The 15,580-nt window shown below is 42.3% G+C and overlaps 1 protein-coding gene across 1 annotated transcript in view; it reads left to right on the top strand.

Moving 5' to 3' along the window:
• Window positions 1-786: 786 nt before the first annotated feature.
• The window catches only part of TSPEAR (thrombospondin type laminin G domain and EAR repeats), a 204,640-nt gene continuing 189,846 nt past the window's right edge, over window positions 787-15,580 (top strand). Inside the window, exon 1 of the mRNA XM_069733527.1 lies at window positions 787-1,244. Coding sequence (XP_069589628.1) covers window positions 1,166-1,244 — 79 coding nt within the window. The 5' untranslated portion in view covers window positions 787-1,165. The remainder of the gene's footprint in view (window positions 1,245-15,580) is intronic.

A 15,580-nucleotide genomic window follows, 5' to 3' on the forward strand; every position in this document is an offset into this window, starting at 1 on the left:
CTGCTCAATGCAGAGCAGGATTTCTAAACCATCTCAGACAGATGTCTGTCCAGCCTCTGTTTGAATACTTCCATTGAAGGAGAACTGACCATCTCTCGTGGCAGCTTGTTCCACTCAATGATCACCCTCCTGTTCCACTCAATGATCACCCTCACTGTCAAAAAGTTTTTTCCAATATATAATCTGTATCTTCTCCCTTTCAGGTTCTTTGCAAATAAAACAAGTACAAATTAACATATAAACAGTATATTATTAAAGTTAATAATGCAGACTGTCTAAAGATGGTGACCTCTGCAGTGTGATGATCCACAGGTTAACTATGCCAAAGCTGGAAATAAACTTTTATCCTTAGACGGCATGATGTACAATAATTACCAAAATACCTAAATCATTTACTTATGTTAATAGATACATTCTGATTACACTTGACAATATAAAACAACACTAAGATCACTGCCAAGAATACCCCACTACTTTTCTGCTCCGCACTGCTGTCCCCTAGAACTGCGTCACTATGATCCGGTGCCGTCGTTGGGAAAGGCGAATGTACATTCCATTCATGCTCCTAAGAACCGTGCAGTCAGCACACACTCAGGTGCACTGCTTTTACCTTTCTCCGCCTTTGTTGGTAACATGTTCTTTGTAAGGGCAGAGTCATTTACAGTGGGGAATTCCTTCACCTGGGGAGGGCTGGGCAAAAGATGAAAAGATCCTAGAGAGGAGAAAATGACTGGGAACTCATTTAAATGTCTGGATATTTGGCTTGTGCCTGGAAACTCACCTGCTCATCCCTCAGACGCAGAGGCTCACCTGTTGTGTCCTGATCAAACAGCTGTGACTGCAACACCTACACTTTACATTTACAGTGTGTCGGCTCTAGACCATTTAAAGACTTTCTGAGCAGCAAGCTGAGGCCAGGAATGGTTCTCTATTTCCAGGCATAGTCCCTGCTGCTTTACGCTTGAGCACCATGATAGGATTATTTCATACTGTGCGTGTACAGTGGTAGTAGCAAATCATGATCAAGTCCATTTAACCAAGGAATGTACCAACTTTGATGGGCCATGAAGACTCGAGTCCTAGCTCTATGTTAGAGTGTTGGCTTAGCCAGTGACGGAGATTTGTGAAAATTGTACATGGACCCCAAGTTGGAGAAACTCCACTGATGTCTACCTTGCTGCTGGTCTTTCTTTGGGTTGTCTTTAGTGGAACCATCGGTCTGAAATCATGGACTCCATGCACAGGTAAGGACATCAAGTTTTATTAATGAGCGTTGCTGGAACTTGACTTTTTCTGTTTTTGATTTCACCTTTAAACATAGAGATTTCAATGCAATTCAAGGGAACTTGTGAATGTCAGATTTTGACAACTACACCTTAGTTGCGAAGTGGAGAAACGCCAACACGACTAGGGTGCTAAAAGCCACATAATAATACTAAAGAGGCAGAAGTGTCACGTTGATTAAAGGGCACCGTGCCCTGAGATTTCAGCACATGGAAATTGTAGTTTGTGTTTTCGAGGTAGGACCCTTTGTGCTCCTCCGCCTTACACCTCACTGTCATTAGTTGCATTGATTACGAATATTCTGTAACTTTTTGGGAACGGTTTACCAGATGGACCTTCAGACATCAACATCTCATTGCCTTATTCCAAGGAGCGACAGGTGACAACCCGTCAGCAGGAGACCGTGTAATTCAACCGAAAAGTCAGAGCCAAAACTTGTTAGAGAATTTATTTCAGAGTGAACAGAATTTCGGCATTTGATACCTTCTCCTTAAAATTGGACGATAATGATAGTGTTCACGACTGTGAATCAGGCTACTATACCATTGCCTGGGAAATACAATATATGATAATTACGAGGGCTAGCAAAAGGATCATTGAGCGGTTATCATTTTACACCAAGTAAAGCCACTTTCAGAAATGTCCAATTTTCCATTCAGCAAGATGCTCCTTTCAGAGGAGACCTGTCACCTTTGTGGTTTTTAAAGAGAATGACATTTTTTGTTACGCGTCGTCTTTTGCAGCAATTAAAACACAAACGATTTATCATGGTAGTTTTTTTGTTAAAAAAACAAACATTTTTCTTAAGTGAAGTCCTCATGTCATCCCAACTGGGCATGCATTGAGGATTTCCGAAATGAGCTGTGCAGAAGATGATACCTTAAGTCCTGTTACTTTGTATGAATATCTGGTTGTACTGAGCAGAGTATTAGCCAAAGGAGAAGGGTATTCACCCCAATTATTGCTTTTATTTTATTAATATTACTGTGATATGTAGAAGATTCTTTAATCTCCTTCGCATAAAGGGAATATTTAGGTTCTTGCCACACGCCGCAACATTTTTCCCGATTTGTTTTTTTTTTCTTTACAAAAAATACATGGCAAATGCATTGTATGAACATGGCCTTAAAAATAAATAAATCTACTGACTACCAGATATAAAATAAAATTCAAATAGCCATGAAAACCTACAGAATTTTCTGGTTTTCCTGGCTGTTTTACGTGCCAGCAGTAATGACAATGACCGCTGCCACCAGTCACTGGCTGCAGTGCTCATGCTTATAATAACAGTACATCAATGCTGCTTGAATTCATAAATAAAGACAAGATAGTGACCGCTAGGGCAGCATATAAATTAACAGGTGAGTAAAGTAAAGTTTTTTTTTTTATTCTTTTCATTTTTCAGTCTTTTTTTTACTCTTGGGAACCTTTTCTAATTATTTGAACAGTTTTGCCAGAATTCTTGAAAATATACTTTTCTTGTCTATTGAGGTAACTTAACATGTAGGAAAATATTATTTGGAGGCAATTGAGTGTCTTATTTGTAGCCCAATCCTCTGTGTAAAATCTGAAAAGCGGGGACAATAGAGATATGAGGGGAGTGCAACATGATAAAAATCATACATGCATTAGAGGGAATCAGTCAGCAGGTTTTGCTATGTAATCTGAGGACAGCATGAGGCAGGGGTTAAAATGCTGAATCCAACAATGTGTCACTTATCAGGCTGTGTGCTGTATTTTACTTACAATGAAGGTTTTTATCACCAGGTCATTATCATTGTTGGGACTAGCTGCCTCGTGCCAAGTTGTCCAACCACACCCCTTCCTGTAATAAGCAGCTCACTGTCAATGGACAATGTACACAGAGAGCTTTGGTGTAGGCGGCGGCAGCTTTCTGAGCTCTGCTGCATGCTACATCTAAGAACTCTGATTGCATCACAACTAAGTAAACTAAGTGAAACATCGCTGGAATCAGGGTCTCTTTCCCTACATTATGCTGCTCTCGGATAAGGTAGCAAAATCCTGCTAACAGATTCCCTTTAAAGACTGTTCACTAATATTGACTGTCACATCACCTTTTGGGGGGGATTCTGTCCCATCCTACCCCTTACTAGGCAAAAGAGCTACATTTACAATACAGTAGATGATAAATCTTCTATAGTGGTCAGTGCAATATCACGTTTCTGATATGGTAGGAGACCACAGAGATAGGCAGTATAATGCTACGTGTAGTTATTACCTATCAGACCAAGAGAAAGAATAAATAATTGAATACAATCTTAAAAGACTTAATACAAAAGAGCGACCATTAACTTATAGTCCTTTTGTTCTAAGGTAAACACGGGTAAAGAGGTTTTCTGGGTCTTCAATATTGATGTTGAGCCCCTGGCTGAGGTCATTAATATTTTGGTTGTCCAATTCCAGCATTTTCCCCTATGATCAAATATGCAAGGACAGACAAAGAATATTAAGAGTCTGAAAAACCACTTTAACATCTTATAATACATTTTGGCTGCATGTTACAGCTCTGTAGAGCATTAATACATAGGGTAACGTCTTGGATGCACCATAGCCCGTGAATCGCAGAAGTAGTATATCCCAGAGCAGATCATCCAATCGGTTCTATCATGGGTGGAGAAGTTGGTCAAATTGGGTTCACACATGAGTTTTTTTGCATTTTTTTCCCAAGATTACAAAAAAAAAGATTTAAAAACACTCTAAGTACACATCCCCAAATCCCTCTTATATAACGGCTAGATCCGTGTGCTGCAGAACCAGTGAACTATAGAAGAAAGAATTAATGAGATTGATATCCAGTAATGGCTCACTGCTGACCACTGCTCTCCAACATTAAATCAGCTCATTTCTCAGCGGTGTTGTCCTTTTCCATGGCATTTGTCTCTGGAAATTAGTCATTAGCTCCGGAGGACACATTTAATATCCCCCTCCACCTTCCCAATGATCTCAGGCTTTACTTCTGAGAGCATTGCACATTTACAATGAAGCTGGGCATATTGTCTACCGCCTTATTCTGAGGAGTTAAAAAAGATAAGAAACTCTAAAGGATAAGTCTGTCACTTTAGATGTCTATATTGTCATATAATATACAGAACAGTAAATAAAAAGTGACTTAATATTTGTAATAAAAGAACCTAATGGAAAAACAATAGGCAGATAAGTTACAATTACCTGACTGTTAGTGCTTAGGTACATTTTTTTGTTTTTTCATAAAGTCCCGGCCATCCCCTTTAAAGAAAAACATGCTTGAAAAAAGGAATAAAAATTAGGTTATAATGAAAACAAAGTACCATAAGCCAGCGGTATAGATGTAACATACTATGGTGACATACACATCTCTTATATACAGTATATAATGCACAAAAAAATATATGAGGCATACGAATAGACAGAAGGGAAAGGGGATAAGTAAAGGTATTAGCGGTTGAAGGGTGGAATGATATATCACCTAATGAATAAGTTCCTAAATATTCAGATGTCCCCAGAAGGTGTCCCACGGGGACCAAATGAGGTTGAATCTCTCGACTGTTTCATCATTCAGAGCAGTGCGATAATCAAAATTTCTGATATCTTTGCCCTGGTGTTTAAGTCAAATATAGACGAGGGGGAGGTTTGTTTCCAATGAGAAGCTATCAGACATCTTGCTGCCATCAATATGTTTAGGAGAAGTCTAAACTGTAAAAAGGATTTTATAATAAGATCAAAATTGCAATGTTGTTTGCTTTTAAAAGCATTTTGCAACTTTATCCATTATTTTTATGGAGACAACCCCTTTAATTACCAGTCCACCTCTGCCATTGTGTGCTACCTTTCAGCTATGTGGGTGTAGCCAGCATTATACACTGCTCAAAAAGGTAAAGGGAACACTAAAATCCCACATCCTAGATATTACTGAATGAAATATTCCAGTTTCAAATCTTTATTCACTACATAGTGCAATGCGTTGAGAACAATAAAACATAAAAATGATCAGTGTAAATCAAAAGTAATATATCATGGAGGTCTGGATTTGGAAAGATACTCAAAATGAAAGTGGAAAATCAAATTACAGGCTGATCCAACTTTAGTGGAAATGTCTCAAGACAAGGAAAATGATGCTCAGTAGTGTGTGTGGCCTCCACGTGCCTGTTTGACCTTGCTACAATGCCTGGGCATGCTCCTGATGAGGCAGCGGATGTTCTACTGAGGGATCTCCTCGTGGACCTGAATTAAAACATCATTCAACTCCTGGACAGCCTGTGGTGTAACGTGGAATTGGTGGATGGAACAAGACATGATGTCCCAGATGTGCTTGACTGGATTCAGGTCTGGGGAATGGGCAGGACAGTCTATAGCATTAATGCCTTCATCATGCAGGAACTGCTAACACTTCAGCCACATGAGGCCTAGCATTGTCATGCATCAGAAGGAACCAAGGGCCAACTGTACCTGTATATTTTCTCACAATGGTTCTGATTATCTCATCCCGGTACCTAATGGCAGTCAGGTTACCTCTGGCTAGCACATGGAGGGCTGTGCTGTCATGTGCTCAGGGTGATCTTGCTCTCATTCGTGAAGAGCACATTGCGCCAATGTCAAATCTGCCAATCTTGATGTTCTCTGGCAAATCTCAATTGCCCTTCCCTCATAACACCCTCATGGAGTGTTAGTGGCCTGCTGGATGCTGGAGGTTATTTTGCAGGACTCTGGCACTGCTCCTCCTGTTCCTCCTTGAGGTAGCGTTCCTGCTGCTGGTTTGTTGCCCTTCTATGGCCGCCTCCACGTCTCCTGGTGAACTGGCCTGTCTCCAGGTATCTGCTCCATGCTCTAGACACTGTGATAACAGACACAGCTACCCTTGTTGCTACAGATCACACTGATGTGCCATCCTGGATGAGCTGCACTACCTGAGCATCTTCTGTGGGTTGTAGACTCCGCCTCATGCTACTGTACCTCTATGGGTGAAAGCAATGACAAAATGCAAAAGTGAACAAAACAACAGCCAAAAAGAATGAGAACAAAGAAATGGTCTGTGGTCACCCCCTGCAGGTTGATTTCACAGAAGTGTGATTGACTTGGAGTTACATTGCATTATTTAAGTGTTCCCTTTATTTTATGTATAAGCAATGGATGTTCTCATGTGGTTGTCAATGCAAAATCATAAATATCTTTACATTATGTCCTAGTTTTTGTAAGAAAACAACATGTATGCACTTACTGAACGTCACACGTAATATATAGTATACAATTATATTTAATGTAGACCGCAATTTAGTCTGTACTCACAAAAATATATAAATATCCAGGGATATAGCTATAGCAACCAGAGTGGAAGCATTTATTGTTTTTAACAGATGTGACCTATTTTATTGTCTGTGATATCTCGAGCTGAGTGGTACAAGATGACCAGCTTTGGAGAAATCTAATATATAATTGCCTAGAATACTACTTCCTGCAATTTGTGCCAACTTCCGTGGCTTTGTCCGGAGCTAATGTCCGGAGCTAATGTCCGGAGCTAATGTCCGGAGCTAATGTCCGGAGATAAGTGACGTCAACAGTGTCCAGTGTCTGATTGGTTGCCGCCTGCTGCGAGCGACCAATCAGAAACGTGCCGTACTGTGACACACTCCGCCCGCCATTTTGGTGTGATTTTTGAATTTTTACCTCACAGCAAGTTTCTACTGCGTGGAGGCGGGCCCAGTGACGTTGCTCTTCAAGCTCCTGCCGAATTTCGTCAAAAAAATGATAATACCATTTACCAAAACTATATATATTTAGTTGTGAAGTGGTTCAGTGACATTTTCACACCAATTTTGAACTTTTGTTTGGTGTTTTCTCCATATACTGCCTATTATTTTTGTTCTTTCTTACTATTATTTATTAATTGTATTATTCTTACATTTGAATAAATAAAGTATATATGGATTCTAGACTCCCGATTCTTTAGAATCGGGCTGCCATCTAGTATAAAAAAATTGTATAAAAGAAAATATACCGTATATGTTTTCTTCAAAGCTGGTGGTCTTGTGTCTCTTTTTTCAGCCAAAAAGACATCACATCTGTATATTAGTGACCATTCACACAACACAACTTAATACAGCAGAAAAGTTCACAAACACAATCAAATAATTTTTATTTCGTGACTAAACCATGTAGTTTAGAAAAACAAAGAAATGGTAGTTAATAATATTAAGATCCAAAGCTGTGGGGATACATCCTTATTGTTACTGTAAGAAATGAGCAATGAATCCTAAGCTGCAATCAGCCTTACAAATCCCTAATATATTAGTATAGGTTCACCCAGGCTATTGCATCAAGAACATCTACATAGTTTTACAGGTTCCCTGGATTTCTCAGGGCTTATTTAACCTACTACAATGTGGATCAGTGTTAAGCTGCCATCAGTCGTTAATGATTTACTGCAGTTGGAAGCAATGGACTTGCCAAACATGTTCCTGACTGAAGTATAATACACTGACATTGTGTAGCTCCTGCCGGAATTACCTTGTTACTCCTCATTGCTGGGAGGTGTGTTATTATCAGAGCGATACTACCCACTGACAGCCTACTCTTCCCTGGGGACAGCCCGTAGAGAGAAATGATAGAAGCCACCCTCTGTGAGGTCCCAGCTTTCCTAAAGTGCCACAAGGTGTTGTCCCACCCTGCAGTGTGGGGATACACTCCTGCAAGAGCAGAATAATTACACTACTCAGAATTCATCACAGTATTTGATCAAATTAAACAAGACGATGATATGGACTAATGAGATAATCCAGATAATCATGCTGTTTGTGTACTATATGGCTTCAATCTATTTCCTCATATTTTGTAGGATTTATCCAGGACTATTTTTTTCAACTATTAAGCCTATAAACTAATAGGCAGGTAGTTGCTAACTGCCAGTCTGTTGTACCTTGTGCCGGTACAGAGCAGTCATTGACCGCTCCTGCCATCGATTCTGCTGCTCAATGTCAATAGAGAAGCTCTTCTTCTTCCGGGCTGCTCTGCTGACAGGGCTTGACTGCCGACGTCATGATGATTGGCAGCCGAGCTGAATGTCAATCAGCATGGTGTTGACAGTCACTCCCCGTCAACAGAGCAAAAGAGATGCCGCTATTTTGTTGATGTGACATCAGCAGAAACGGCTGAATCACTGACCTGTCGCTCTTATTTATTGTTGCCTGGATTACTGCAACTCTCTACTCCCTCAAATCTAACTTTCACCTCTCCAATCCATCCTGAATGCGGAATTCATGGATCATATTTCGGTCCAGCCGCTACACTGATGCCTCCACTTCATGCCAGTCATTGCACTGGTTGCCCATTTGCACACAGAATACAATACAAACGTATCTCTCTCACCCACAAAGCTCTCCACAGTTCTGCACCACCCTGTATCTCCTCCTTCTCTGTCTATCACTCTACATGTGCTCTCCATTCTGCAAATGATCTTAGACTAACATTCACCATAATCCAAACCTCCCACCTCCATTTCTAAGACTTTTCTCATGCTGCACCAGTTTTCTGGAATGCACTACAATGCACAATCCGATTAATACCTAGCCACCACATTTTTAAGTATGCATTAAAACACATCTGTTTAGACAGACTTTTCACCTCACTTCACTTATTTAACTGTTCTCTGTTCCGTCAGAATCTGATCCCTACAATTCCTCTTGCTCCACATCCTCCATGCATCCAATAGCATGGGGTAACTACCGACATAGATCCTGGCTGATGCAACTTTATACCATAACCCTTTATATCATATTCATTTATTATATTGATGGCTGGACCAAGCAGGTTCTACTCATTTCCTTATGGATTGTGTTACTCATATCTTTATTGTTTGTACATTTCCCCTCTTAAAGGGAACCTGTCACCCCCAAAATCGCGGGTGAGGTAAGCCCACCGGCAACAGGGGCTTATCTTCAGCATTCTGGAATGCTGTAGATAAGCCCCTGATGTATCCTGAAAGGTGAGAAAAAGACGTTAGATTATACTCACCCAGGGGCGGTCCCGCTGTTGGTCTGGGTCCGGTGCCTCCCATCTTCATCAGATGATGTCTTCTTCTGGTCTTCACGCTGCGGCTCCAGTGCAAGCGTACTTTGTCTGCCCTGTTGAGGGCAGAGCAAAGTACTGCAGTGCGCAGGTGCCGGGAAAGGTCAGAGAGGCCCAGCGCCTGCACACTGCAGTACTTTGCTCTGCCCTCAACAGGGCAGGCAAAGTATGTCTGCGCCGGAGCCGCAGCGTGAAGACAAGAAGAGGACGTCATCTGATGAAGATGGGAGGCGCCGGACCCAGACCGCAGCGGGATGAGTATAATCTAATCTCTTTTTCTCATCTTTTAGGATACATCGGGGGCTTATCTACAGCATTACAGAATGCTGTAGATAAGCCCCTGATGCCGGTGGGCTTACCTCACCATCGATTTTGGGGGTGACAGGTTCCCTTTAATTGTAATGTGCTGCACAATATGCTGGCGCCATATCCAAAAAATTATTATAATAAAATATAAAAATAGCCCAGGATAACCCCTTTAAATGGAATCTGTCACCTGATTTATGCCGCCCAAACCACAAGAAGCATGACTCAGAGTCTGGCTGCACAATAGCAACCACTTATATTTTTCTGTGAAATGCTTCAAATATAGTTTGAAGATTTGACGGGAACTATAGGCAGAAACAAGACTAGTTCCCACTCTTGGTGATTAAGAGGACTCTTGTACATACCCAGGAGAAACCTGTCAATCACCAAGAGCGGTGAGAAGCCGACCGGGGGCTAAAGGACTGAGGAATTCACACTATTCTCTTCTGCATTTTTGGGTAATATTTGCCAATTCAAGTCTACGGGTGTACAAAAAAAATATGGAATCCTATACAGATCATCGCTTTTGTGTTTGATTTTTATGGATATATTGCCGCTAGGGTTGAGCGACCTTTACTTTTATAGGATCGGGTCGGGTTTCACGAAACCCGACTTTTGAAAAAGTCGGGTCGAGTGAAATCGGCCGATCCTATAAAAAAGTCGGGGTCGGACGAAACCCGAAACCCAATGCAGTGCATTGGGTTTCCATGGTTCCCAGGGTCTGAAGGAGCGGAAACTCTCCTTCAGGCCCTGCGATCCATATTTTAGTGTAAAATAAAGAATTAAAATAAAAAATATCGCAATACTTACCCTCTGACGTGCCCTGGTACTAACCGGGAACCTTCCTTCCTTAGAATCAGCCTTCCAGGACCTGGCGGTGACGTCGCGGTGACGTCGCGGCTTGTGATTGGCCGCGCGGCCGCCCATGTGACCGCTCGCGCGGCCAATCACAAGCCGCGACGTCACCCGCGACGTCACCGAAGGTCCTGGAAGGGCTGATTCTTAGGAAGGAAGGCTGCCGGAAAGAAGCAGGGCGCGTCCGAGGGTGAGTATATTCCTATTAGGTATATACTCACCCTCGGACGCGCCCTGCTTCTTTCCGGCAGCCTTCCTTCCTAAGAATCAGCCCTTCCAGGACCTTCGGTGACGTCGCGGGTGATGTCGCGGCTTGTGATTGGCCGCGCGAGCGGTCACATGGGCGGCCGCGCGGCCAGTCACAAGCCGCGACGTCACCGCGATGTCACCGCGACGTCACCGCAAGGTCCTGGAAGGCTGATTCTAAGGAAGGAAGGTTCCCGGTTAGTACCAGGGCGCGTCAGAGGGTAAGTATTGCGATATTTTTTATTTTAATTCTTTATTTTACACTTAAATCTGAATTCCGATACCAATTCCCGATATCTTAAACATATCGGGAATCGGTATCGGAATTCCGATTCTAGATTCAAAAGATCGCCGACTTCATGGCCGACCCCACACTGGGGTCGGGTCTGGTTTCATGAAACCCGACCTTGCCAAAAGTCGGCGACTTTTGAAAAATTTCGACCCGTTTCGCTCAACCCTAATTGCCGCTATTAACCTAGGAAACTGTATTTGGTCATGTAGATTTGAAACTGTTCATGTGAATACAAATGCCAAAAACATTTATTAAGCAGCAGTAGAGGTCAAAGTGTTTTCTTTTGCACCTTTTTTTCAGCTTTATGTATTTATTCTGCGAGCAAAACTTTCAAGTGTTTTTCCCTGCATTTTTGGTGATGTTTCTATAATACCCCTTTTTGCCATTTTCTACGTCCCATAGAGAAGCCTATTGAACTCTGAGGCGGACCTGACACAGTTATTTTCTTGCTTTTTTTTAAATGTGGTCTTTCCCAGGATTCAAACTCACAACTAGTGATGACGAGCGAACGTGCTCAGATACGGCGTTATCCGACCATGCTCGAGTCCCCGCGGCTGCATGCCTAGCGGCTGTTAGACAGCTGCAACAAACGCAGAGATTGCCTGTTAAACGGCCGAACAGCTGTGAGACATGCAGCCGTGGGGACTCAAACATATTTTCCAAGCACGCCGAAGCAGTTGAGCATGCTCAGATAACACCTTATCCGAGCACGTTCGCTCATCACTGCTCACAACCTGTAGTATGGCAGGCAGAAACTTTATCAGAGAGCCACAGGTTACAATGCGAAGTAGAGGGGAATTTTCTCTGCGCGAAGACTTTTACAGTAAATAGTAATTGTTTTCTTTACATGCAAATTGAACTGGTAACATAGAGTTACATCTCTATATACCTATACAGTAAAACAAATGTATGAACTATGTATAGTTAATAAATGATCCACAACCCGCAATAAGTAATGGTCAGAGCTCTCCTTCGCTGCACATTGACCACAATGTAGACATAGGACACAGAACACGCATGGAAAACTCTCCCACAGATCATCTCGGGACTATTGTGGTCTCTGGTCATTGTGGCTGCTGCAATGTAAATCTACAAAGCTCGTTACCAGCAGCTCAGGCAAAATGGCGGCCTCTATTATCATATATAGCAAATAGAATAAAATATAAAAAGGTTAGAATAAAACAGATTATGCATAAAGCCATAGGTGGTGCACACCATTAATTCCTTTGCTCAGGATAAAACAAAAACATATTAGAACAGAAAAAAAAGAAACTTCTGGAGGTTTGGACTGCATGTGGCGGACCCCTGTATCAGCTGAAAAGTGATGAATATAGTCGCTTATCGGGGCCCAAATAATGGTGATCATGGCTGCTGTGGATGGAGCATTAGCCTCTGAAATGTAGACAGCGCAGGGCAGCCTGTGGATGGTGCAGAGGATGAAGAGTGGTGAAATGGCCAGCATACTATACTGCCCGGCTGTAGGGATGATAGAAAAGGTCTAAGTAGAAGTGCTGTGGACCAGCATAGGTTATGTCCTGCTTCAGCAAAGGATGATAAAGGGAACTTGTCAGAAAACTTTTGCTATTTAATCTCACAGCAGCAATGTAGGGTCAGAGACCCTGATGCTAGAGATGTGTCAATTACTCAGAACCTTGCTGTAGTTTCAACACGGTCAGTGTTTTATTAGCAGAAGATTATCACTAAGCCGGACTAGGTGTTGTGTGCAAGACAGTCAGGTAATCTGAATAATCCCGCCCCCACTGCTGATTGGCAGATTTCTGACAATGTACAGTGTACACAGGAAGCTGCCAATCAGTGGTGTGGGCGGGGCTATACAGGTAGAGAATTCTGACCACTGCTACATCCACAGCAGAGATAACAGGGATGCTATCAAAATTGCACTGAGCAGCCCAGTAAGTGACACATTGCTGGAATAAGGCTCTCTCTCCCTACACAATGCTGCTCTCAGGTTCTATAGCAAAAATCTGCTGAGGGATTCCCTTTAAAGGGGATTTCACCTCTTTATTATTGATGACCTATCATTAGAGCATGTGCACACAACCATAAAAATCAGAAGAGCGCCATGTTGTTCCCATGTTATTCAGTGATGCCATGCACATGTCCGATTTTTCTTCCTCGGACTGAGTGCCCCAGGAAAAAAAATCGCAGCATGCACAATGTCTCTCCGATCGGAATGCACTCAGCTATTCCAGTCTATGGGTCAGTGAGAAAAATCAGACTGCACTCGGATGACATCTGAGTACAGTGCAAAGTTCACAGGCTGAATGGAGAAGACAGAGAAACTTTTTTTTCATTCTCCACGTTTGAGAAAATCGGTTCACACTCTGATCAAACTCTGCTCAGAGTGTGATCAAAAGTGTGATTAGAATAATGGGTCGGATATTCTTGGATGAGAGAAAAACGGTTGTGTGACCCTAGCCTTAGGACAGGCGATTAATGTTCGATCGGTGAGGGGTTCGACACCATCAGAGACATTGGGGATCTGTCCCACGGTTTAGTGGCCGTTGCAGATCAGCTCCCATGTCTGTACCCGACATTGCTGGATAGAGCAGCTGTACCTGCTGTGTAACAAACTGCATGGCATGCTATGAAGAGATGACAAGTGTGCTCGTCATCTGGCCCTTATTTCCGGCCCTTCTGTAGCCCGCAGTAACATTATTAATTTTTTCTTTAATACCGATCTATAAACATCTGCTCTAAGGCTTGTCATGTGAACTTGATGGCCTTCCGACTCCAGCAACAAAGCTATTTCTGAGCCCAAAATATATTCATTGTGACAATATAGTTTAGCTAAATGCCACATATTATAGCAGATTTCTGCTTAAGGTAGATTTTAGCCTCTTACATCTTTTTATTTTAACTTGACACCATATTTATTATGATTCATATGCTCTTTTACATGAAAACGATGAAGACAATAAATGTAATCTGCCACTAGTCTGCCCCAGCTACTGCCCTTGATGGTTTCAGCTAGTACAGAAGGTCTGTGACCTCCAAACGTTCAATAAATGTTAACAGCAATTTTTTTTTAATGATATCTACTCCTATAATAACCCTGTGTACAATTATATGATGTAAAATGCATAAATATTACACTTTAAAGGTCTATCATGATTTTCCTTCCTTTCCTCTACCAATAGTTAAATAAGACAAACACAAAATTCAGTTTTTAAATGAAAGTCTTTATTATTAAGGGAAAAAGAAATCCAAACCTACAGGGCTCTGTGTGAAAAAGTGATTGCCCCCCCCATGAAAACATAAGTTAACTGTGGTTTATCACATCTTTGTGAGTTCAAATTCCCTAGCCACACCCAGGCCTGATTACTGCCACACCTGTTCTAAATCAAGAAATCGCTTGAATAGGACCTGCCTAACAAAGTGAAGTAGACCAAAAGATCCTCAAAAGCTAGACATCGTGCCACAATCCAAAGAAATTCTCGAACAAATGAGAAACAAAGTAATTGAGATCCATCGGTCTGGAAACGTCGATAAAGCCATTTCTCAAGCTTTGGGACTCCAGCGAACCACAGTGAGAGCCAAAAATGGCAAAAACATGAAACAGCGGTGAACCTTCCTAGGAGTGGCTGGCAGACCAGAATTACCCCAAGAGCGCAGAGACAACTCATACAAGAGGTCACAACTGTATGTAGACTAAGTGTTGTATGTCCGCCGCTCTATATATGTAGGCAGGACAAGGGAACATGAGTTCTTTGAAATCTTGAAGGAATTTTGCTTAGGGCGACCATTAATCAGAATCTTTCGCAGTCATGCGAGGTAACAGCTACCAGGCAAAGGTTGATTATAATGTTTTAATCAAGCTTCTTTCCATCACACAGAATCACTTCTCTTTATACAATGCTTCCAGCAAACAGATATGAAAGTCTCTTCACAGGCAATTTCTCTTCAAACACAGTGTATTTACATAGTGAAGCATTACACTTTCATCATGCTGTGAGGTGGAGAGGATGAATCTGGTATTGTCGGCTCTCTCACTCTTCGGCTACTTCCACACTTGCGTCGTTTGGCCTCCGTCGCAATTTGTCGTTTTGGGAAAAAAACACGTCCTGCAAATGTGCCCGCAGGATGCATTTTTTTCCCCATAGACTTGTATTGCCGATGGATCGCAACGTATGGCCATACGTTGCGTCCGTCGTGCACTGGATGTGTCGTGTTTTGGCGGACCGTCGTCACGAAAAAACGTTCAAGGGAATGTTTTTTTGTACGCCGGGTCCTGCATTTCCTACTGCGCATGCGCGGCCAGAACTCCGCCCCCTCCTGCCCGTGAATTTAGAATGGGCAGCGGATGCGTTGAAAAACTGCATCCGCTGCCCACGTTGTGCCAAATTTTCACAACGTCCGTCGGTACGTCGCGCCGACGCATTGTGACGGCCGCCAGATGACGCAAGTTTGAAAGAAGCCTTATTCTATGCTTCCAGCAGTCACTTCCCTGAAGAACTGGTCTTGGAAGATTATTTTAGTTTAGTCTGACAGGAGACTCTCTCTGACACTGCTTCTTCC

Source organism: Ranitomeya imitator, chromosome 7, assembly GCF_032444005.1.
Source record: "Ranitomeya imitator isolate aRanImi1 chromosome 7, aRanImi1.pri, whole genome shotgun sequence".
Classification (NCBI taxonomy): Eukaryota; Metazoa; Chordata; class Amphibia; order Anura; family Dendrobatidae; genus Ranitomeya; species Ranitomeya imitator.